The sequence below is a fragment of the Pelodiscus sinensis genome, chromosome 7 (assembly GCF_052426305.1).
Source record: "Pelodiscus sinensis isolate ZL-2025 chromosome 7, ASM5242630v1, whole genome shotgun sequence".
Lineage (NCBI taxonomy): Eukaryota > Metazoa > Chordata > Testudines > Trionychidae > Pelodiscus > Pelodiscus sinensis.
In genome coordinates this window covers 33,494,053-33,516,946 of record NC_143058.1, presented here as the reverse complement: position 1 = coordinate 33,516,946, position 22,894 = coordinate 33,494,053, and the positions used below count along the sequence as shown (strand labels likewise).

At 44.0% G+C, this 22,894-nt stretch overlaps 1 protein-coding gene across 2 annotated transcripts in view; it reads left to right on the top strand.

Annotated features, from left to right (window-relative positions):
* The window catches only part of ACVR1 (activin A receptor type 1), a 113,909-nt gene extending 93,385 nt beyond the window's left edge, over positions 1 to 20,524 (top strand). For both annotated transcript variants that reach the window (XM_075933431.2, XM_075933432.2), the window contains exons 8-10: positions 3,186 to 3,383; positions 18,056 to 18,186; positions 19,295 to 20,524. In XM_075933431.2, the coding sequence (XP_075789546.1) occupies positions 3,186 to 3,383; positions 18,056 to 18,186; positions 19,295 to 19,429 (464 nt within the window). In that variant the 3' untranslated portion in view covers positions 19,430 to 20,524. The remainder of the gene's footprint in view (positions 1 to 3,185; positions 3,384 to 18,055; positions 18,187 to 19,294) is intronic.
* Positions 20,525 to 22,894: the final 2,370 nt, after the last annotated feature.

Genomic DNA, 22,894 nt, shown 5'->3' with positions numbered 1-22,894 from the left:
ACTAGAGGGCATATAAAGCATGCTATCTTGTTCCAGCTGAATAAAACCTATCACCACTTCAGGTTTCTGAGGCCACATCTACACTTGTGGGAAGATCAATGCTGCAATGGTTGATCTTCTGATGTTCCATTTAGTGGGGTTTGCTACTAAAGACCAGCTAAATCAAATGCTGAGAGTGTCCCATTGACCATTGTTGATAGGAATTAAAAGAAGTCAACAAGAGCATTTCTCCCGTGAACCTCCCGCAGTGGGAACAGTGCCTAAGTTCAGTTTCAGTTGCACCAACTCCAGCTACATTGTTTACGTACCTGGAATAGTATACCTTAAGCCGACCTTCTCCTGTCGTATAGACCTGGTCTGAGATATTTGAATTGAGGTTTTTACCTTTTTGGCTGATGCTCAATAAATAACACTTCAGTTTCATTAATGTCTAATTACAGCATTTTAGATGCTTTATGGATGGCATTTAGGATCCAAATAACTTTTTAAACTTAAATTAATACATTTTTCTCATTCCTCAATTTCAAAAGGGGAGGAAGGCAATTTAGAGCTTGAGCTGACTGATTGGCATCAGTAGGGTAGGGGTTGAACTGGGCTCATGTTAAAATTTATGTATCAAATGTACTTTTGCCATTGACTGCAGTAAATACCAAACCAAGCTTTTATTGAGTTTCTTGTATTCATTTAAATTAAAATAGCAATTTCTATGCCAGCAGGATGCAGAGGGATGATTAAAGAATCATGCCTGGTTTATGTGCGAGGCATTATGGCTGGATCCTTCTGTTGTCTGTGCCAAGGGAAATAAAAAGGCACAGTAGTAATCTTAACATGGCATGTTGAGCATAAGGGAAGAATTGACTGGCTTAAAAACTAACTTCACTGGATCCTAAAATTGGGAGACACTGAGATCCAACTTCATCACACACAATAGTGTCCAACATAAATGCATGTGCTTCCATAGTAAGTAACAATCTAGTTGGATTCTGCATCTCAGAATCCACAGAGGGAATTTCAGATAGGAAATCAATATTCAGTAAGTGAAAAGGAATTACATTTTTTTAAAATTCTGGTTCATTTTTAAGTTAGTGTAATTATCACCAGAGGGGGGCAGCATTTATTTCTCTATTGAGCCAGCACCACAGAAGTTAAACCTTTTTGCAGTCATATCTGTAGAGTTCAATACTGTAGTGGAGGGGTATATATAAGATAGGAGCAGAAATATCTGCTGCTGTTCGGACTGACAGTGGTGAAAGTAAATGGTAGGTTTTTTGTATATGAGAATCGTGGCCACCGATTTATAGAGGATTCTTTTTCCTTCATTATCCCTAATATGGATGAAGAAAAGCAGATATTCCTTTTTCAGGATGTATTGAATCCTTCTGTTTATGGCTGATTTGTCTTCATTCTCTTCTGATCTAGCTTTTAATCTGCCTTCTAATTTGTCCCCATTCCAACACTGATAGCTTTCTGTGCCTACATTTTTAGCAACTGTGTGTGCAGGTAAAATGTCTAGAAATGCAGTTAAAAGCCATGTGGCTATGTATTGCAATCAGGTGTGAAAGTAACTTAAATTTTCTATAGATATTGTAGTATTGCAACCCTAGTGGGGGAGGAGCTCAGAACATGGGGTTGGTGGGTTGCAATACAACAGTACCTGTTGGGCTGTGTATTGCTCTCTCCTGGTTGAGTGTTAGACTGGCTATCCAGAAGCCATTAATGATCCAAACAGTGATTATAAAATAGGACTTCTTTTGTTGTCCAAAACCAAGCCAGCTCCATAGGTTCCAACTCATCCCGTCTCTTCCTTAAATGTTTCCTGTAAGAATCTGTAGTCTTTACTGATGTGTTCAAAGTCTGCCAGGAAAATTGCAATGTAAAATTTACATTTCCTATCTGAAAGGTGTAATGTATATTTAGGGACTGGATGTGTCTTTAGCAGCCGACCAGACTTTTTTTTAAGCATGTTATCTTTAGCAATGAAGGGGTTAGCAGATTGCACGTTAAGTTTCTGTGCAAGTTCTTTTAGCAACTCCAAATGTATTTGAAGTGAACTTTAAACTTCAGAAAAATGTTTTTCCAAAACCTTGATACTGAGGAAAGGAAACCGTATTTTTGAAGACTGGTTTGGGAATGTAGTAATTCTGTGGCCTAATACTAACTGCAGACCCATAGAAGATTATCAAGTTGCCGTTAAGCTTGTATTTCAATTTTAGCATTAGATGTTGCTCTTATAGAATTTGATAGGGGAGTCAGGAATAGGGTTGCCAGATGTCCGGTTTTGAACCACACAGTCCAGTATTTGAGCTTTCTATTCAGGAAACAAACTGAGAAAATGTAAATGTCCGGTATTTTCTAAATAAGATGTAATGTCAAGTGTGTCCGGTATTTTTGTTGAAACCATCTGGCAACCCTAATCAGGAAGAGTCTTCCTGGTGTTTTGCTTAGCAGTGTCCTGCACCTGTCACTGTTTACTTTGGAGTGACTGCCTGTTTACTGTGGTAAACTGGGTCCTCTGTGTGTTTCCAAATTTGCTTTAATTTAATCTTTCACATAATGTTCTTTACTTAAATGTTTGGATATCAGGATAAATCAGGTTGAGTGGTTTTGATTGACTTGTTGGAGGCCCCTTTGATGAGGTTTACTTTGTGACCTACGTCTGTCTTGATGTTTTTAGCTTTATTTTTTTATTCCAGTTTACATATTGTCCATGCAGTATTTTTCTGGTCTCTGAAGAAAGCACTTCCTCACGCACTTTGGATATATATTCACTTACCCCAAAAATTCCAAGAATACATTTGAGTTCACAGTAAAATTTGTTTTCTTTTTAAATAAGCTTCCTGAATTTTTGATTATACATGAAGTGACAGTGACATCCAGTGGCTGCCAAACAATCCCTGGAATGATAACATTTTATAAAAGTGCAATGCATATGTTTTATAGTAATCTTGTAAGAGATAATTGGTCTCAGTCTATGGACACATTGACTGTTTTTTATATTTGGCAGGCAGTTTGGAGTTGACACAGTTGTTCTTTGGACAGTTGAACCCTGTCTATTGCTTGTTTTCAAGCAACCCCCGTGGTCCTTGGAATGTGTACCAACTTGTGTATACAGCTCACGCCTCAAACTGCATGTGCTACGATAGCGTTAAAAATGATTTCATGGCAACTCTGCTTTTTTGTTACAGGTCTTGCAGTTATGCATTCCCAAAGCACTAATCAGTTGGATGTGGGGAACAACCCACGTGTGGGTACCAAGCGCTATATGGCGCCAGAAGTCTTAGATGAAACCATCCAAGTGGACTGCTTTGACTCTTATAAAAGAGTTGACATCTGGGCTTTTGGACTAGTTCTCTGGGAAGTAGCTAGACGCATGGTTAGCAATGGTGAGTTATTTGAGGATTTCTTTTAGGACTCATGTCTCTGCTCCCCCCCCCCCCCCCCAAGAGGGTTAAGGAAGCTGCAATTCAATGGAAAAACATCTGCCGCTTTAGTACACGCCTTGTTGAGCTAAGTAGGCAACACGAAAATACTGTACCTCAGAAGTATTTGTATTTCAGATGCTTAGGCTGAACTCTCACCCACTTTGAAGGACTTGTGGTATCGGCCGTGCCAAGTGTTTTTGCCAACTTTGAATGGAATAAGGTGAAAGGAGACCCTTGTTGAATTCCAGTTGAAAATTGGTTTGATTTTAACCATTATACTCTACCGTTCATGCTGAGAGGTGGTTCTGATGCCCCTTAGGGGATGATCCTAATACTGAAATCTGTTCAAACATGTTTAAAGTGAGAACTTTTAAGGAATCCAAGGAAAACATAAGGGAGAAGGGAAGAGATAAGAGTTTCAGGCTATGCTTCAGGATAAAAATAGCGGAAACATTATGAAGTTTCTTAGCTGTGATATGTTCAACTCTGCTAAAAGCCTCCAATCTGTGTACATATTTTAATTTACGTATATATTTGTATTGTGTTAAATTTTTGTAAGCCGCCTCAAATATTTGAAATAGAGACAGGGCAAAAATATTTTAAATACATAAATATTGATTTGCTTTGGACCTGATCCATTTTCTAGTGAAGTTAGTTGGAATTCTGTTGATCTCGGAGACCTTACCCTCACTAGAAGAAAAAAAGTGTTTAGCTTACAATAGTAACAGAGTAACGTGAAGTAAAATCCCAGTGAAGAGGAGACTGTGTGATTTCCCCCCCCCCCCCCCCTCATATCTTTAGGCAGGCCAAGATAAACCCTGAACTCCTCCACAATGTTTCAACCTGTTATAACATGTATGAAAACTTCAAATTACCTTGTCTCTACTAGGAATGTGAAACTGCAAACCTCATCAGTTAAGGCTGTCTGTAACTGTGAAGATTGACAGTTATATGCAGCGGTGACAGGGGGAGCTCCCTATAAAGTTGCCTTCCCTCCCGCCCCCCTGCTGCTGATTCTGTATCGGGGCAGCAGCATGGGGGTGTGAGGAGATGAGTACCGGCTCCCAGGGAACTGCCTGCTGCCTCTGATATAGAGGCAGCAGTGCAGCTGAGGGGGGCAGGCTGGAGCCTATATTACCAGAGCTCCCAGCCTCCCCCCGCCTCTGTATCCACAGAGCTTCGCCTCCCCTGGTGTGTAAACATGACCCATGTAACCTTATGTTTACCTAAACCATATTTTAACATCCCTAGTCTCTATTTGGATTTTACCATGTTAGTTAACTCAAAGTAAGAGCAAACCTTTCGTCCTAGTGAAAACTTGCCCAGGGGAGTAGGATTGGATGCTGGGGATGTGGTCAGCAGGTGTAGTAGTGTTTAAAGCAGTAAAGCTGGTCATGTATTATTTTTCAAAGCATCTCCTTCCTACCAGTGGCTGTCCTAACTGTAGAGTAAGCAATGATTCTTTCCCAAAACATTGTTCCCTAGTCCAAACTGAGACTCAGCTCAATCTGCAGGTAGGCAAGAATCTTGAAAAGATCTGCATTTTGGAACTTAAGCAGTTCAATTGAAGAGTTCTAAAATGGATACTACTTAGAGGTCAAAAAAAGAATGAGCTTAGTCAGTGGGTCTGTGGATAACAATTTTGTATAACATCTAGGAGCCAAATATAAACAGATCCTTCTCCCACTGAAGTTAGCATGAATCTTGTGATCAGCTCTAGTGGGAGTAGCACTGTCTGAATATGGGCCATGTTTTCATTGAGGCTCTGGACCTCAATTACAAACACCCGGAATTGCGAACTCACTAGTCAATCACACACCCCATTTGGAACCAGAAAAACACAATCAGGTAGCAGCAGTGGGGAGAAAAGAGCACATATACAGGACAATACCGTATTAAACATAAACTACTTTTAAAAAGGGAAAGCAGAATTTTTCTTCTGCACAGTGAAGTTTTAAAGTTGTATTCAGTCAGTGTTCAGTAGTAAACTTTTTTAAAGAACTATAATGTTTTTAAATATTAAAGTAATTTCAGAATTACGAACACCCTCCATTCCTGAGATGTTAGAAACTCAGAGCTCAACTGTATAAAGTAGGATTTTCTTTGGTGTTTTAACAGCTGGCTTTTGAACCATGAGCTGATATGTTTGTAGCCCTAGAGGAGTGTTTCTCAAAGTGCCCCCCCATAGACTGATGTGGCTGAATTAGCCACAGCTGTGTGTGTGTGTGTGTGTGAAGTGCAGCCCACATAACATAGCTGCATATGTGGCCCATAGTGGTGGTTGAGAACTGTCTTAAAAGTAAGATGTGTGTCGTCTTAGGCAAAATGAATCGAGGAGGCTAAAAGGCATAGTTAAATAGAGATGTAGAAAAAGTGTTACTAAAGAAATTGTTGTGAACAAATCCTCTGTGTGGATATAAAATTAGCATCAGTGGTGGTGTTTTTAAAAAGAGAGTCCAAGAGATTCTGGGATTATTTCTCAATACTTGGATACCATAGAGTAGCAATTTGTCACTTGAGTTCCTTGAGACTTGATCTGTAACAATGAGCTTGTTGTGAGATTTAGATTCTGAACTTCATCTGAAACTGCATATTGTTTCATAAATGCTGAGCAATGTGGAATGGAAACCTAATTACCAATTGTCCTATTAAGAGTTGACCTAAGCCATTGAGTTTGGCTCAGCACTGGTCTAGCCCGTATTGGGACTCGAGCCTGGTGGAGGACCTCCTGGATCCCTTGATGCTTGACACCTTTGAGGCTGCAAGGGACCTTGATCTAGCTGACCCTCATTCCCAACCCCTCCATAGGGCCCGCCTAAGTGTCATGGGGCTGTATCCCTGGTACCTCTGGCACCAGACACGAGGGCCCACCACTGCACCATCTCGGGGCCATCTTCACTAACACTGGCCCCCAAACAGTCTCCAATGCCAGCACCAGCTGCAGCAGTACCATGGGCACAGCCCGGCACCAAGCCAGGACACCTGTGTGTTACCAGTCCCTGCACTGGGTTCATCTACATGCCATCGATGCCACCACCTCTCCCTCAGCGCTGAGGAAAGCTGGAGTGTATAGACCGGCACCCGCTGGGCACAGGTAGCTGGCTGCAACAGCTATGGCACTGCGCTGGCCCACTTCTGAATACTCCTCTGACTCTGAGGCAGTCAGCCATGTCGTCATGAGGCTTCAGACCGAGGCTGAGGCACAGGTCCTGCTCTCAGCACCAAAGCACGTCAGTGAAGTCTAGACACCAACAACAGTCCTGGGCCGCACAACTGATTCTGGCAGGCTCCCACACAATGGCCCTTTTGGACCTCTTTGGACCCCTTTTGGACCCCTTCTGCAACACGACAGAACAGGAAGTGCCCCAGGTTCTCTTCCCTTATGGGGGTGGGTTGTGGGTCCCTATGAGACACCCTGCTCACCCCCTGGCTGGAGAGCCTGCTTTACACGTTTCCTCCATTTCCACAGGTGCACAAGGTGCTTTTGAAACTGAGGATATGTCTACACTACAGCATTACTTCAGAATAGCTTATTTTGAAATCACTCGTCTAGACACGCATGCATTTCGAAATAGTGTTTTGCTATTTCGAAATGGCGGGTACACACTGATTTGCATTTGAGGCCGGCCGGAACCGGTTTTGGAAGGGCATCAGGTCAGGAGTTACTTTGTGTGGCTGCTGCCTGAGGCTGAGACCTGTGTTTAAAGGGACACTCCCCCTCCCCCAACAGCTGGTTCTTAAGTTTCCCTTCTTGCTTGTCTACCTCGCTGATGGACAGCAAAGCATTTTTTTTTCTCTGAGTGCTCTAGTTGCCCTCACTCGGTACACCACAGCACTCTGCAGCATGGAGCTGGAGCTGCTCCTGGGCGCTCTGGTGCTTCTCCTGGACGTGTTGCTACGAGTCTGGAAGCATGTTCTGCAGACAATAACCATCTCCCTGGTGTGCCCCACTGGGGGCTTGTGCTTCATTCCTCCCTCATGTCCTTCCACTTACCCCTCCCTAACCCCCTTTCCCGCTGTACAATAAAAGACACATGCGTTCATTACAACAAAGCCTCTTTATTGAACAAAACTGGGGCGGGGGGGGGGGGGATACACTGAGGTGAGACTGGGGAAAGAAAGTGGGAGAGGGGAAGGGGAAACCTGGGAGGATGGAGCTGGAAGGGGGAGGAAAGGGGGAGGAGAAGCTCATGGCTCAGGGTTGGGGGTCTCACCAGCCCAACTATCTCCCAGCACCGTGAGTGCGGGGACCTCAGTGTCCCTGGAGATGTGGGGACGAAGAAGCAAGAGGGGGAGGAGGAAGAAGTAGCTGGGGAGGCAGCAGGAGGCAGCAAGCTCTGCCCCAGGGTCGATGACCACCTGGGGGGCACAGACCATCCTGCCCCCCCAGGATGTGTTCCACAGCATCAAAATAGGGACGGGTCTCGGTCTGCCCCTGGTTGGGAGCTGCCCCCTGTGGCCCTGGCATACATCTGCTGCAGCTCCTTGATTTTCATGCTCCTGGGTTCACATGTGGCTTTTAGTGGCCAGGCTGGAAGCCATCTGCTTGTAGACGGTTGCGTTCCTCCGTTTAGTGCAGAGATCATTGACATTGGAGGCATCCCCCCCAAATCTGAATTAGGTCCCTGATCTCCACAGTGGACCAGGCAGGCACCTGCCTTTTCTGGCCCCTAGCTGGCTCCTGGGATCTGGCAGACTGGTCCTGGGGAGCGGTGGAGAGCTGGCACTGGCTTCCTTGCTCATGCTGGGGCCACTGGGTCAGGTGCAGTGACTGCTGGCTCTGGGCTAGCAGGCTTGGAGCTGGCACAGGCACTGTGGCCAGAGTCTACCCTTTTAAGGGCTCTGTGGAGAGGGGTAGGAGAGGAGTTTTCTTGGTTGTTCCCAGAGTGGCCACCAGGGCACTCTGGGAAGGGCTGGAGGCCCCCTATTTCGAAATAAACGTCTACACAATGCTTATTTCGAAATAGCAATTTTGAAATTGGTAAACCTCATTCCACAAGAAATAGCACCAATTTCAAAACAAGCCCTCCACTGTTTCGATTTAATTTCGAAATAGTGGTTTGGCTATGGAGACGCTGGTAAAGTTATTTTGAAGTAACTTTGCTGTGTAGATGTACCCTGAGGGAATTCAGGGCCTCCCTCATTCTCAGTGCCAGCTTGGCCCAGACAGCACTCACTGGTTCATGTCTCTGCTAAACAGGTCATGCAAGAAACTGATCTCTCTTCCCCTGTATCCAGACATCATAACTCAGGACTTTGGCAGGCTTTGCCACCAGAAAAGGGGGGGGGGGAGGGATAGCTCGTTTTGAGCATTGGCATGCTAAACCCACAGTTGAGAGTTCAGTCCTTGAGGGGGACCATTTAGTGATCTGGGGCAAATCTGTCAGGGATGGTACTTGATCCTGCCATGAGGGTCTGGGGCTGGACTTGATGACCTCTCAAGGTCCCTTCCAGTTCTATGAGATGGGTATATCTCCATAAACAAACAACAAAAATTAACCTACAGTCCCTCCACCTAGTGGCCTTGGAAGCTTCATGGCTGACAGCACCAGAGCTCCAGTGCTTGGAGTGGGTGCAGTAAGTCCTGCTGGGAAGTAGGAATCCTTCCAATAGGGCTACCTATCTGGCTAAATGGAAACGTTTCTCCATTTTGACTGCTCAGAAGAGTATCTCCCCAATGGACACCCAGGTCCTACTGGTTCTGGACTATCTCCTCAACCTTGGGGTCCTGTTGTGGTTGTCCTCATCGATCAGGACCTGATGGCTATTTCCGCCTTTCACCCAGTCTCTAGGGACACATCGTTCTTCATGCATCCCATGGTCCACAGATTCTTAAGGGGTTTGGACAGATTTTACCCGCATACCCAGTAGGACCTAAATGTAGTTCTGTCCAAGCTCATGGAGCCTCCTTTCAAGTCCCTAGTGACTTGCTTGCTAATTCACCTCTCCTGGAAGGCATCCTTCCTTGTGACCATCATGTCGGCCAGGCGCATGTCCGAACTCAGAGCTCTGACCTCCGACCTGCTTCTCCCCCCCCCCCCCCCGCCCCTCTTCACGTTTTCTTCAAGGACAAGGTCTGGTTGCACCCCCACCCTGCTTTCCTTCCAAAGATGGTGTCTGTTTCATGTGTGTCAGGATATTTTTCTCCAAGCTTTTTACCCCAAACCCCGTGCACTGGGTAAGGAAAAGGCATTATACACACTAGATATTAGGAGAGCTTTAGCCTTTTATTTGGGAAGAACAAAGCCCTTCCGAAGGTCTCCATAGCTCTTTGTAGCAACTGCAGAATGGCTGAAGGGGCAGCCAGTCTCTGTGCAGAGGATCTTGTGGATTTTATCCTGTATCAAGGAGTGCTATGGGCTGGCCGGGATGCCAGTTCCTCCCCTCACAGCCCACTCCACTAGGGCCCAGGCTGCTGCCACAGGGTCTTCGGTCCACACTTATGCCAATTATTATGTGCTGGCCCACCAGGCTAGGGAGGATGCAGCCCAGGGTAGGGCTGTCCTCCGCTTGTTTGAAGGTTAGAGCTCCAACCTTGCCTCCTACGGCTTCTGCTTTGGAGTCACCTACATGAAATGGACACGAGAAATCACTTGAAGAAAAAAGTTACTTACATCTTGAAGAAAAACAGTTACAGAGATATTGCTCATGTCCATTTCAAATCCCACCCACCTGCCTCTGGAGTAGTCCAATAAGAAGGAACTGAGGGGGTGGAGGGCCAGCTGGCGTATATATTAGCCAATATAGCAGTGCCACCTTCTCTGCTGGCTCAACAGGTGCTGCTAAGGGAAAAAAACTTCCGAAGACATGTGCATGCACTGTGTGCATACCTACATGGAATGGACATGAGTAACACATCTTGAACAGCCGTTCTAGAGGTAAGTAACCATTTTTTTTTTTTAAGACCAAAGACACTCTCCATGGATTCCCATAAAAGCAAGAGACGTTCTTGGGCACAAGTACAAGTTCCTGCTGAGGACACTTTACCTGATCCAGTCAAGGTTGAGCGAATTCTTATACACAGACCATGAGTAACTACTTTTGAAAAGCAAGCGTCAGGCCAGGGTGCAGAGTCAGGTGCATAGAGGAAAGGATCTTCCTGTTGGTGATTCCCATTCTGAAGCACAAGGGCCTTTGTCCTCCAGTCCCTTTCACAAGTGCAGCTTCGGTCTCTCCAATGGTAATACATCCGTCCAAAGAACACACCATGACCAGGGATGTACTGGTTCCATGGGTGTCAATTATCAGCATTCCCTGCTCAAGGATGCACAGAGAACTGTACAGCACCCTCAGAATGCTCTCTTGTGTGGTCCAGTCCTTCAGGAACATTACTGTAGCGGAAGAGATTATTGCTTTGGTGTCCCAGGAGTTGTCTGTCTTACAACCATCAGGCAGAGTTCCCTCAGCAATGATAGTTCTGCCATTACAGCAGAGGAATGTCTAGATTTGGACGAATGTGATGAGCTGGTCTGGCCTTTATCCTCACAAAGAACTACAGGTAATCCAGGTGACAGTAGATCCAAGATTATGAATTCTGCCTCCCTAGGGACCAGTGTTCTCTGTGCCATGGGGTTCCCTTCAAACAGTTGAATCCTCTTTTTGGGGAATGGTGGAATCCCTATACCAGATATTCAGTACTCACCTAGGAGTCTGCTCCCTCCTCCCCTCCCCCCACTCTTGCCCCTTGCTGTAACAACCAGTTCTGCCAAGAGTATTAGACAGTATACCCACCAGTATTTACGGTTCCAGTGGGACCTCTTTTCTGGGTAATATGGTCATCTTCCTCTTCCACATCCCCTCCCCCTCCTCCAGACAACCCTAATCAGTACCCAGACTTACTACAAAGTGTGGCTAGTGGTCTCCATATATCTTCTGGAGGAAGTCTAAGACTCTCACCATTGCCTGTTGGATGGCTCCAGTAAGATGGCTCAGAGTTAACAAGGCAATCTTGAAACCAGTGAAACTGTTCTGGCACATCCAGGCATCCTGTGGGGCCTCTCCTACACATGTGGAAGGACTGAGAAGTGCTATTTCACTTTGGTGAAGGGAGCTCAATTGCTGTTGTCTCATTCTGTTCCCAACTCCCTAGTGACAAAGGCTGCCATGAAACATTTGTCTCATTACCATCCCCATTGGGTAACACCTTCAAGAGACTGACCACTGTGGCGGGAGAGATCTCTGCAGGATTGCATCTCCAGTTACCAGGCCCTGCTACTCAAGTATGACCTGACTTTAGTCTAGGCTGACAGGCTTTCAGGATAATATTTTCTGGGAGGATATAGCCCAGGTCTTTGCCCTTTTAGAGGAGGGCAATCTGGTGGTGAAAACAGCTGTTCAGGCTGCAATTGATGTGTCAGACACAGCATCCAGAAACTTGTTAGCCAATATTGTTATGAGAGGGGGTTTGTGGTTGCCCAAGAGTTTTCTTCCTTTTTGAATCCCACCTCTTCAACAAGAAGTCTCCTTTTCTCATTAAAGGACTCAGCATTTCTCAGTTCAAGGCCAGAATTCTAAATTAAGACCGCCGCCATCTCCTCTTTGTGCATTCTGCCATCAGCATCTTTCAGGGCCTTCCTGTTATAGATGACTAACACCCTCTTTTCATTCCCCTTTACTGTTGCAACCTGTTCTGTGGCTAGGAGCTGCTTTTGATCATGAGGTGGGTCTTGACTAACATTTCTAATGCCACCTACCCCTTCTGTCACCTTTTTTGGAGGCTGTCTCACTGTTGCCTACAACTGGGAGCTAGTCGTGATGGTTAATCTCCAAGACCCAGTTGTCTATCAGGGTTATTCTGTAGAATTCATCTTTCCCTACTTCCAAACTTGCTTCCTGGTCCTCCTTTAGAGACCATTCTCACAAGGCTATTCAACAGGAGGCAGAGTCCCTGTTGTAATAGTGTGTCCAGTCTCCGCCTCAAGGTAGAGGCTCCTCTGTTCACGGTCAGACAGGGGCTGCTCTGAACATCACTTGCCCAGAACCAGGTCCTTCAAACCACCCTCCAAAGCTTTGACTCATATTTTTATACAAAGGTGTGTTGTATAGACTTTCGTACATGTAGAATGATTGTATGACAAGGTGACACTGAAGAAATGAGTGAAAAACACTGTCTTGGATGCAACGCTATTATCGATTAATTTATTAAAAAGCTGGTTTCTATATAAAACACTATTTTCTGAATTATGAAAGGGATCTTTAAACTGTTTGGTAATTGGCATGGGCACTGGGTTCTTGATGACTAAAGAGGCTCGTTTTGGGGCTTCATAGGTCATAGTGACAGCTTTGTTTTGATAATGCAGACTAGAGGTTATGGTTGCTTGACATAGATCAGCTGTTGTGGTTGTAGAGCCAACAGTGATCCCAGAGGATCCATGAAGTTTGGCATGGTTGTTCACAATATTTTTGACTTAACTGTTTGGAATAAAGGCCAGACCGGTTCCTTTTAGATTTAAACATCATAGCTGACTCTTAAAATTAATTATGCTTTTTATACATGCAACATATATCCAACCAAATAAATAGTAACTTAAAATAAATCCATGTTGTGTGGTAGCAAAGGAAGAAAGTTTCTGTTAACATCTTAATGAGGTATGGACATGTGGCTGAAATTTAAAATGAAACTTCAAAAATATATTAATAGCCACCCCCACCTCCCTCTCCAAAGCTACACTCTAGTGTGTACCTAATGTTCTCATCAGGAGTTATTAAACAGCGGATATCAGGGTTGCAGTCACGTTGCCTTATTCATGTTGCAAGGCATGTGGAATGTCCTGGCTAAATCCTTGCTCTGTGGGAGCGAGTCCCTAAGATGAGCGGAGGAAAAAGCTGAGAATAATAGTCTGTCATTTCTGATTGGGGGGTGGGTGGGAATCTTGATATTTTACTAGCATGTCAAAGATAAGTTAATTGCAGTGATAGAGTGGGAGAGTAGAAAGTTGCAGGGTTTTCTATATCAAAGCCTATTGAACTTTCTTGTTTGCCATACTTTTTCATACAAAAGACCTTGAGGGTATGTGCTTCCTGCTTTGGCTCCTCAGCTGTTCCTTAGTCTGACTTTTTAAAGCGAGCTGTTTTTATCAGTCTTCTGTCAACAGGTGTTAAGTCTGTTTTTGCAGCCCAAGACATGGAAATGTAGATGAGTTTTATTGTTTTGGTGTTGTAGCCATGTTGGTCCCAGTATATGAGACTGAGCGAGTGAAAGAATAAATTTTATTGGACCCACTTCTGTTGATGGCAGGCACAAACTTGTGCATCAGTGGTGTTCTTTGGGTACTAGAAAGATACTCACAAGGTTATATCTTTGTTAGAGAACCCAGGCATAGGGTGACCATGTTTCCCTATGCTGAAATGAGACACCTGGTAAAACTGCTTTTATTCAAGTGAGTTTGATGTCAGTCCGTTAGAATGCCTGCAGTATAAGTGTTCAAATTAACCTCAAGTTGACTGAGCCCATGTTAAGGAAATACTGAATAGTTGGATTCTTTTTATTATCTTTAAGACCTGAGGGTTCACACAGGGAGGGCTGGTGCACACACCTCCTCCAGTACATCTCGCCTTCCCTGCCGAGCGAATATCACTCTCCTTGCTTGGCAGGGCTCCTGGGACAGACTTGCTTCTCCTTGTAGCTGGGCCGTGTCATCTTGAGGCAACATGTGGGTGTGTGTTTGCAGGGTCATATAGCCTCCCTCCCCAGATCTATGCCACGTTTCACACCAGAATGTGGCCAGCGGTAGCCATTCAGTTTTGGATGGGAGCTGTTCCTAGCCACGGGGGGGACTGAAGTGGGGAAGGAGTGACCTGATCTGTATCTTTGCAGAGCTCATCTCTTGCCTCCCTTGCCAGCCCCACAGGTGGCTAGAAGCATCTCCCTCCCTTTCCTGCCCACACAGTGTTGAAAGGCAGCAAACCCATCCAGTTTGCTGTTGGCCACTGACATAACTTACAGCATTTATAACCATGAAAAACATACGTGTGTGTGTGTGAGTTGAGGTAACTAGTGTGAGTTGCAGAAGGGTTGCAAAGTAACTTTGAGGGAAGGCGATCACAGCACCCTTCTGTGCTGCCTTCAGAGCTGGTTGGCTAAAGAGTGGTGGCTGCTGACCAAGGTCCCAGCTCTGATGGCAGCAGCGCAGAAGTTAGTGGTAATACCATACCAAGCCATCCTTACTTCTGCAATGCTGCTAGTGGTGCTTCGATCTTCAGAGCTGGGCTCCCAGCCAGCAGCTGCCACTCCCTGGCTACCCTGCTCCAAGGGCAGCATTGCCATCTACGGAAATATTTAAGAACAGGTTAGATAGACATCTGTCAGGGATGGTGTAGACGGAGTTTGGTCCTGCCTTCAGGGCGGGGGGCTGGACTTGATGACCTCTTGAGGTCCCTTTCAGTCCTATGATTCTATGATTCTATGAAATAAGGCCAACTTATTCTATGCAATAAGTATTGCAACCCCCACTATGATAACCTCGCAGCCTCCTCCCCAAACTGCTGTGCTGGACAGGACTCCTACAATTTTAACACCATAAAGATTTAAATAGCTGAAATCGTGACACATGACACATTTAAATTCCTATGAATATGAAATTGACCAAAATAGGTGGTAAAGTTGGTAGGGCCCTTGATATAACCCATCTGCTTCCTTCCCTCTTTTTTCCCCCCCCCAACTCTACAGTTCAGGCAGGAAGGGGCTGAGCCCTAAGAATGCATTGTGTGCACCAGGGCCTGGGAAACCTGAGTAGAGGGGCATTGGCAAGCCCTGCTGGAGAAGTGGCTCAGCAGGGGAGGATACTTAGGGGACAGCAGCAAGGGGATGGGTGAAGAAGGTGCTGTGGAGCCTGGAAGTTGGGGTTAGGGGGTGCAAACAGGCTAGAAATCCTTTCCCCTCCTCCATGCCAAAGCTTAATATGTGATATTTATTGGTAATACATATAGCAATCAACACTATCATATACGTGATATATTACTTACACACACAAGCACGCTAAGTCTTGTTGTTGTTACTAAAAGTTGCTTCCACCTAACTGCAACTGGGTGAGACCCATTGCTGACCTAAATCCCTGATACTTTGGAAGCCTGGACAGGTGAGAAGCACCCAGGGCCACTGGTTGTGGGGCAGTCTAGGTCTCCATGTCTGTCAGGGAGCTCAGAGTGGTTTGCCTCGTCAGGGAGCTCAGAGTGGTTTGCCTGGCCTTCCAGGCTTTCTTCCACACTTGAAGCTCAAGGTGATACAGATCTTGAAGGACACTATTGCAGCAATGTCATACATCAACAGGCAGGGCAGAGCCAGGTCTCTGGCCCTTTAAGGGGCTCTCCGCCTTTGGGATTTTTGCATGTGGCATGTCATTTATCCGATAGCCATACACTCGCACAGAACTAGGAACATTTTAGCAAATCAGCTCAGCAGGACTCTTTCGTCTCCCCATGAGTGGTCGTTCCACCTGGAGGCAGTCAGAATAATCTTCTGGAGGTAAGAGACTCTTCTTTTGGAACAGAAAATACTATGTGTTCTGCCTTCCCATCAGTGTCGGTGATTCACAGGGTCCTTTGAATGTCAAGCAATTCAGGGAAAGATTTATCCTGTTAGCCTCTGCATGGCCTCACCAGACTGGTTCAGCAGGAACTCTATGGTCTCCTGCAAAAATATGGTCCAGTTGTGATCACGATCAGTGTCTCTGCTAGTGGTAGTTTTTCCAGTTTCATACTGGCTAGGACATATACTTGCTCCTCTACTTTCCATAGTCTCATATCAGATAAGTGCAGGCTACATACCCTGGATATCAGGCAGGTACTGGCAGTCTACATAGAATAAAGCCATCTGTAAATCAATGCCGCTGTTCATTTCCATGGCAGTCAGAATGAAAAGTTGCCCTCTGTCTGCTTAGACGATTTTGTCCTGGATCATGGCTTGCACACACCACTGCTGCTATGGGCTGGTGAAGGTGCCTTTGCCAGCAATCGTGATGAGACACAAGTATAGTCAGCAGCCTTCCTGGCTCAGGTAACAATCCAAGAGATCTGTAGGATTGCTACCTGGTCATCTGCCTACACATTCACATCTCACGATGTGCTTGCTTGGCAAGCTTGAGACACTGGCTTTGAAGCCGTGCTGCAAGACTGAACTCTGAGCCCACTTCCATGGACACTGCTTCTGTGCATGTAGAAAGGAATCGACACGAGCAAGTAGTCAGAAGGGAAAAAAGGTGTTCTTAGAGATGTGGTGTTCATGTACATTCCATCACTGGAGTTTTTGGCAAGAAGGAAGCAAGAGGACGTAGGGCTGGCACAGCACCTTATATACAACAGTCAAAGGGGCACCACAGTCAGCCCCGTTACCACTAAGGCAAAAATCTTTCTCATGCCAAGAATGAACATAGAGTGGAATGGTGAAAAGTATGTGACCGTTTTTCTGAAGAACAGCTGTGTCAAGCTCTGAATCTTTGAGTATGTACACACTGCAATTAAGTCCTGTGCTAGTTGACTTGTGCCTGAGCCCTGTGAGCCTGAGTTGGTTAGTAGGGACCAACTGTAAGTTGCTCTGTAGATGCACCCTTTGTGTCAAACAGAATGCAGTCCAATAAAAGATGTTACCTCTCCTACTTTTTTTCATGGATTTTGGTGTTTTTAGAACAAGTGATTCTCCTTTGACAGTCCCTATGTGGATTCTACAAATGGGTACATATGCACAGCATATGCCTGAGTAGTTTAGTCTTGGTGCTCTTCACTTGCTTAACCTTATGGAGTATCCTATCAGAACTACTTTACAATATGTCCTTGAGAGACTTTTTTTATTTTTGAGGCAGCAGCGTGAGGGCATATAGACTTAAGAATTTCTCCTCTTCATCATGAGTCATAAAAACCAGTTTTATTTGTCAAACAATCAAAGCCTGAATACTAGATCTGAAGTTTTCTGTAAGTATTTTGCTAACAAAAATCCCATTTCTCCTTGCAGTCAGTGAATTCGTGTCAAGGAGTAATGAATTCCCATGGCTATCAGAGGCATTAAAAGCCTTTTTGATAACTTATACTTTATACTTAACAGTTGGAAAATCTGAGATAAATGTCATAAGAGGAAATGCATAGACAAAAATAGTCCCCTTCATTAGCAGTATAGTTTATCACTGAATTTACCATTTTGGCTTGTCTAGTATAAATTACTGCTTTTTTTTTTTTCTTTTTTGCTTGACATAACCTTTAAAACGTCAGATATAAGTTTTCTCTGTTGACGCTAATGTGTTACACCTGCCAGTTGCCTGCCCCAAATTTGTGAGTCTTTGTGAGTCTTTATGGATTCTCTGCACCTTCATTAACTTGGGAAGCAGCATGGGTTTAGCCAACTAAATGTGACCTTTTTGACAAGCATCTTTTTTGAGTTTGAGTTCCAATCATAGCTCTGCCATTTATTCACTGTATGGTGTTGGGAAAATTCTCTGTGCCCAATTTCTTCACTTGTAGGCAAGGATTAGCCCATTTTACCTCAAATTGCATACATACTGATTAACATTGAAAATGTGTAATTGTGTGTTACTTCTTTTTATGGACCTTGCATGTGGTTAAATCAGATAACTAGGGCCTCGGTGCAGAAATGTCTTATTGATGAAACCCCTGTAACACAGCAATGTAATCTTTGTCTGTTCTAGGTATTGTAGAAGATTATAAACCTCCATTCTACGATGTGGTTCCAAATGATCCTAGTTTTGAAGATATGAGAAAAGTGGTCTGTGTGGATCAGCAAAGGCCAAACATTCCCAACAGATGGTTCTCAGACCCAGTAAGTGTGAAAACCAGAGCTCATGTTCTGAAATGTTAGCTCATAGCTTCTGCCTGAATACTCTTTTGGTGTAAACAGTTTTCAGCTATAAATATCATGTTTTAATTGAAATGCTCTGTGGGCTGCTTTTTTGACCAGATCTTTGCTTGCAAAGATAAATGGTCAAATGTGTGCTGATACCTGACTAAATGTTAAGGGAAAATCAGAGTGAACAAGTTTTCTCCTGGTAAATGCAAACTGTTTTCTGATATAAATTCAGACTGCATTTTAAATGGCCACAACCACTGTGGTGAACCTTGTCATTCAGTGAAAAATCATGTTGGTATTGAGGTAACTAGTATGAGGATACATGGGTCCCAAATATATAGATTTGTCAACTTTGATTTTTCTCTTCACCATAATAACGAGCTATATAAACAAATATTTTAAAAGGTCAGACTAAACTACTACTAGTAAAAAAAGTAAAAAAAAAAAAAATCTATTGTGCCCTCAAATGTCCTGTCTGCACTTCAGAAATGGACAGCCAACCAGTTTCTCAAGATGTGGTATTATGGTTTTATATTTGCAGTGTATATATACACTGCATGTTGTTGGCCTTGGACAAATGAAATAAACTTCAGCTATATATTACCTGAGTTGTGCTGCCGCATTAGCCAACTTGTTTCCCAAATATACAGAGCTGCCCTAGGTATTTTAAAATTAGATGGAAAGTGTACATCTTTCAGTGCTTTCCGTGTTGATTGTATAGAAAACTTATTTTTGCAGCACTTTTTACAGATTGTTTTTAAAAAAACACACTTTTTAAACATTCAAGTATAATTTAATCTGACTTTACATTTTAAAATTGCACTGGTTAGATCATCTTCTTAACACCCCCCCTCCTCTTGTGTTTCCATTTATTCAACAAACCAAACACAAAATCCTGCAAAAACATGAAGGGATTAAATCATTTTAGGTATCGCTGAGCCAAGTTGTAGGTTGATTGATTGATTGATTTTGTGTAAATATTTAAGTATTAGGGCATAAGGTCAGTGAAACTTTTGTCAACTCGTGTGTATGCTTATAGACATCTTTTTTATTTTTATTTTTTTTTTTTTTGTCTTCCCAGACACTAACCTCTCTTGCCAAGCTGATGAAAGAATGCTGGTATCACAATCCATCTGCAAGACTAACAGCTCTGCGTATCAAAAAGACTTTGACCAAAATTGATAATTCCTTAGATAAACTGAAAGCTGACTGTTGATGTTCTTGTGGTGCTGACAAGATGGAAGGTTTTTGTTCGGTTCAGAAATATTCTGGCCTGACAAGTTCTAGAACTGGTCCCAGATGGCTTCTTAGAGGCAGACATTCTTATCTCACCATCTGTTTGGGAAACAATGGAATCGTATGAATCCTGCTCATTGACTGTCATGGGCATTTCACAAAGGGTCAAACTATAAAGACGTATGCTGGATGTACTGTTGCAAAGATAGTGGCCTGAAGGAAGACACAGAAATCCTAAGACAAGATCAGGGCATTAAACAGTGGCTTTGAATAGCTTTTTAAAAAAGTTTCCTAGTCACTCCCAGGACAAACACATGGAAGTGGTAAATTTTAATCAGCAATATTGCCTGTGCTTCTCCTCTTTATTGCACTAGGAATTCTTTGCATTCCTTACTTGCACTGTTACTGTTAATTTTAAAGACATGACTTGCCAAAAATTATTGGCTATGTACCCCCATTGATCTGTGTCTGAACAATAGGAAATTAATTTGATAAATTTAAAATGTAACTGTCTGATTTTAGCTACATTTTACATGTGTACTGATGTTTACAATAATGCTGAACATTAGGAATTTCTCATTTATACAAAACTTGCAAATTATTTATTACTAGTACACTTGCCAGTTTAAAAAACTGATTAAGTGCATAAAGTTGAAGCTTATTTTTATGTGGCCTCTTTCATTATTTCTTACACAGATGTTTTTGTAACACAATATAACCTGAAATGGAAATTGCTTTCTGTATTATCATATTACAACTTGTTAGTCACATTTTAAATGCTTCACTTTTGTAGGTGTGGTCTGTAACATAATTTCAGTTCAAATGCGAAATGTGTATTTAGCCACTACCCCACACAGCACTGCATCTAGTATCTTATCTGATCTAGAACATGAAAGCAATGGAGGACTTCAGTAGAATTTTAAGTCATGAATGCTGTGAGAAAATGCATTTTTTCTTCTAAGCTCTACATGATGTGCATTTAAACTCTGCCAGAAAAATAACTATTTTGTTTTTAATCTACTTTTTCTATTTAGTAGTTATTTGTATAAATTAAATAGAATGTTTTCAAGTCAAACGAGTGGTTTTTAGTTAATGCCTATTAGTAAATAATTTCCAATTTCTGATATCTATCTTTAAGTGGTCTTGAAAGCTTAATAGAGCAGGTTCATGTCAATACTTGGCTGGGACATGTAGCTGCTGAGGCATATGCTACGGAACCCATACTGTTTATTATATGGTCACAACATTTCACCCCACATAGATGGCTGAATTTTAGTGCCGAGTAAAGGGATTGCTATGTATTGTCTGCATAGAACTACTGGCTCAAATTGTGGAAGCCCTGATTTATAGCTGTTACTCCAAATAGATAACCATGTAAATGGTAACTGTTGACTGTTGCACGTCATTCAGACTGAAGAGTTATGGATGCCTAGTGCACAGTCACTTCATGTTGCCCAAATGAAACGTGTCAGCATGCGTTTATTGAAGAGCGACACCTTGGAAGGTAAGGTGCCAGATGACCAGAGGCTCCTCGAGAGCTGCTTGGAGGAGCTGCTGTGCTTGGAATGCCCCTAGAAACTGCACTCCATGGTGCAGAGATGCTGTTGATTCCCAATATGGATTGCTAGGAACCTGTGCAAAGTCCACTCTAGCCTTACTCTGTGGTTCTCCTATGTACAGGCCCCTCCACATCTTCAGAGCTGTATGACTTTGTGCCTTATGGCCCAGATGTTTGAGCATTAATATAGCAAAATAGGAAAATGGATGCCTCTGAATATCATGATGCTTTCTCCTTGATCCTTAGAACAAATGTTTGTGCAATGAAGTACTGAATATTAACTCTAAGGTAATTAAATAGTTAACTGTTCTACTCTGTTGTGAGAGCAGAGAGGTTCACTCTGCAGAGGGTTTATTCACTTGCAGTGAACCCCAGACATACCAGGAGCAACCAAAGTTTAAGGCTTGGGCAGTGGACCATATTTTCATGTGAGCATTCGTCACCTAGCACTGTGGAACCCAGATCCTTGTGGAGATATGAGAGAGAGAAGGTAATATGAACTAATAATTCTCTTGCGGCTGCATGTGGTTGTGGTGCTGATGCTGTGCTGCAGAATGAGTGGTACACTGTATTTTAGTGAAGATTCTTTCAAGGGGTATGTCTACACTACCCTCCTAGTTTGAACTAGGAGGGTAATGTAGGCATACCGCACTTGCAAATGAAGCCCGGGATTTGAATTTCCCGGGCTTCATTTGCATAAGCAGGGAGCCGCCATTTTTAAAACCGCGCTGGTTCGAACCCCGTGCAGCGCGGCTACACGGGGCACGAACTAGGTAGTTCGAACTAGGAAGCCTAGTTTGAACTACCTAGTTCGTGCCCCGTGTAGCCGCGCTGCACGGGGTTCGAACCAGCGCGGTTTTAAAAATGGTGGCTCCCCGCTTATGCAAATGAAGCCCGGGAAATTCAAATCCCGGGCTTCATTTGCAATTGCGGTATGCCTACATTACCCCGCTAGTTACAACTAGCGGGGTAGTGTAGACATACCCAAGAGGACTAACTGGTTTCCTGATATTTGCTGCTGTTCAATTTTCCCCCTGCATCTCCTCCCTGCTGATGTAATCTCAAAAGATAAATGTCATGTTAGAACTGAAGGAAACTAGTTATATTTCTGTGTTTTCCTTGCTGCCATGTGGTCAGCAAATTAAGTAGCAGTGGGTTGTAGGTGTCTGTTTTACTTGTTTCCCTGTCAGTAGAAAAACTAGTTATGGTTTCCGGGGCCCATTTACTGAAACAGTTGGTATGGCTATATCTTGATTTCCAAGCATGTCTACTGTCTGGCTATGTCCACGTATGTAAGGCAGTGCTGGGCAAAATGCAGCCCAGGGACTGGATCTGGCCTGCCTAATACTTTGATCCAGCCTCTGGGCTGCATCCGGCCACTTTATATCCTGGAAAATTCATGCCATCAAATTTCCAGGCAGTGGCTCAGGCAGCAGGATCCTATTTAAATGGCTCCTTGTCCCAGTGCTATCTCAGCAGAGGATGCACTTGCGAGCCTTTGAAATAGCCACAGCAACCCCAGACAGCTAGCAGGCTCCACAGTAGTGGCAGGGCTAGGAGCCGCAAGCCCTTCACATTACTGCTATTTAAAGGGCTCTCAGCTACCGGCCCCATCGCTACCACGTTGCCTAGCAGCTGCACAGGGTTGCTGTGGCTCTTTAACAGGCTTGTGACTCCGGCCCCTGTGTGGGGTAGCACTGCAACCAGGAGCCATTTAAATAGCTGCACCAACACCAGGCAGCTGCCAGGCAACACAGTAGTGATAAAGCTGGAAGCTGCAAGCCCTTTGCTGTGTTTTTACTCCAAAGCCTCCGGCCTAAGACAATTCTTGGGGGTGGAAGGGGAGGCTAGTCCCCAGGCCTCACCCCCTTCTGGGAGGAAGGGATA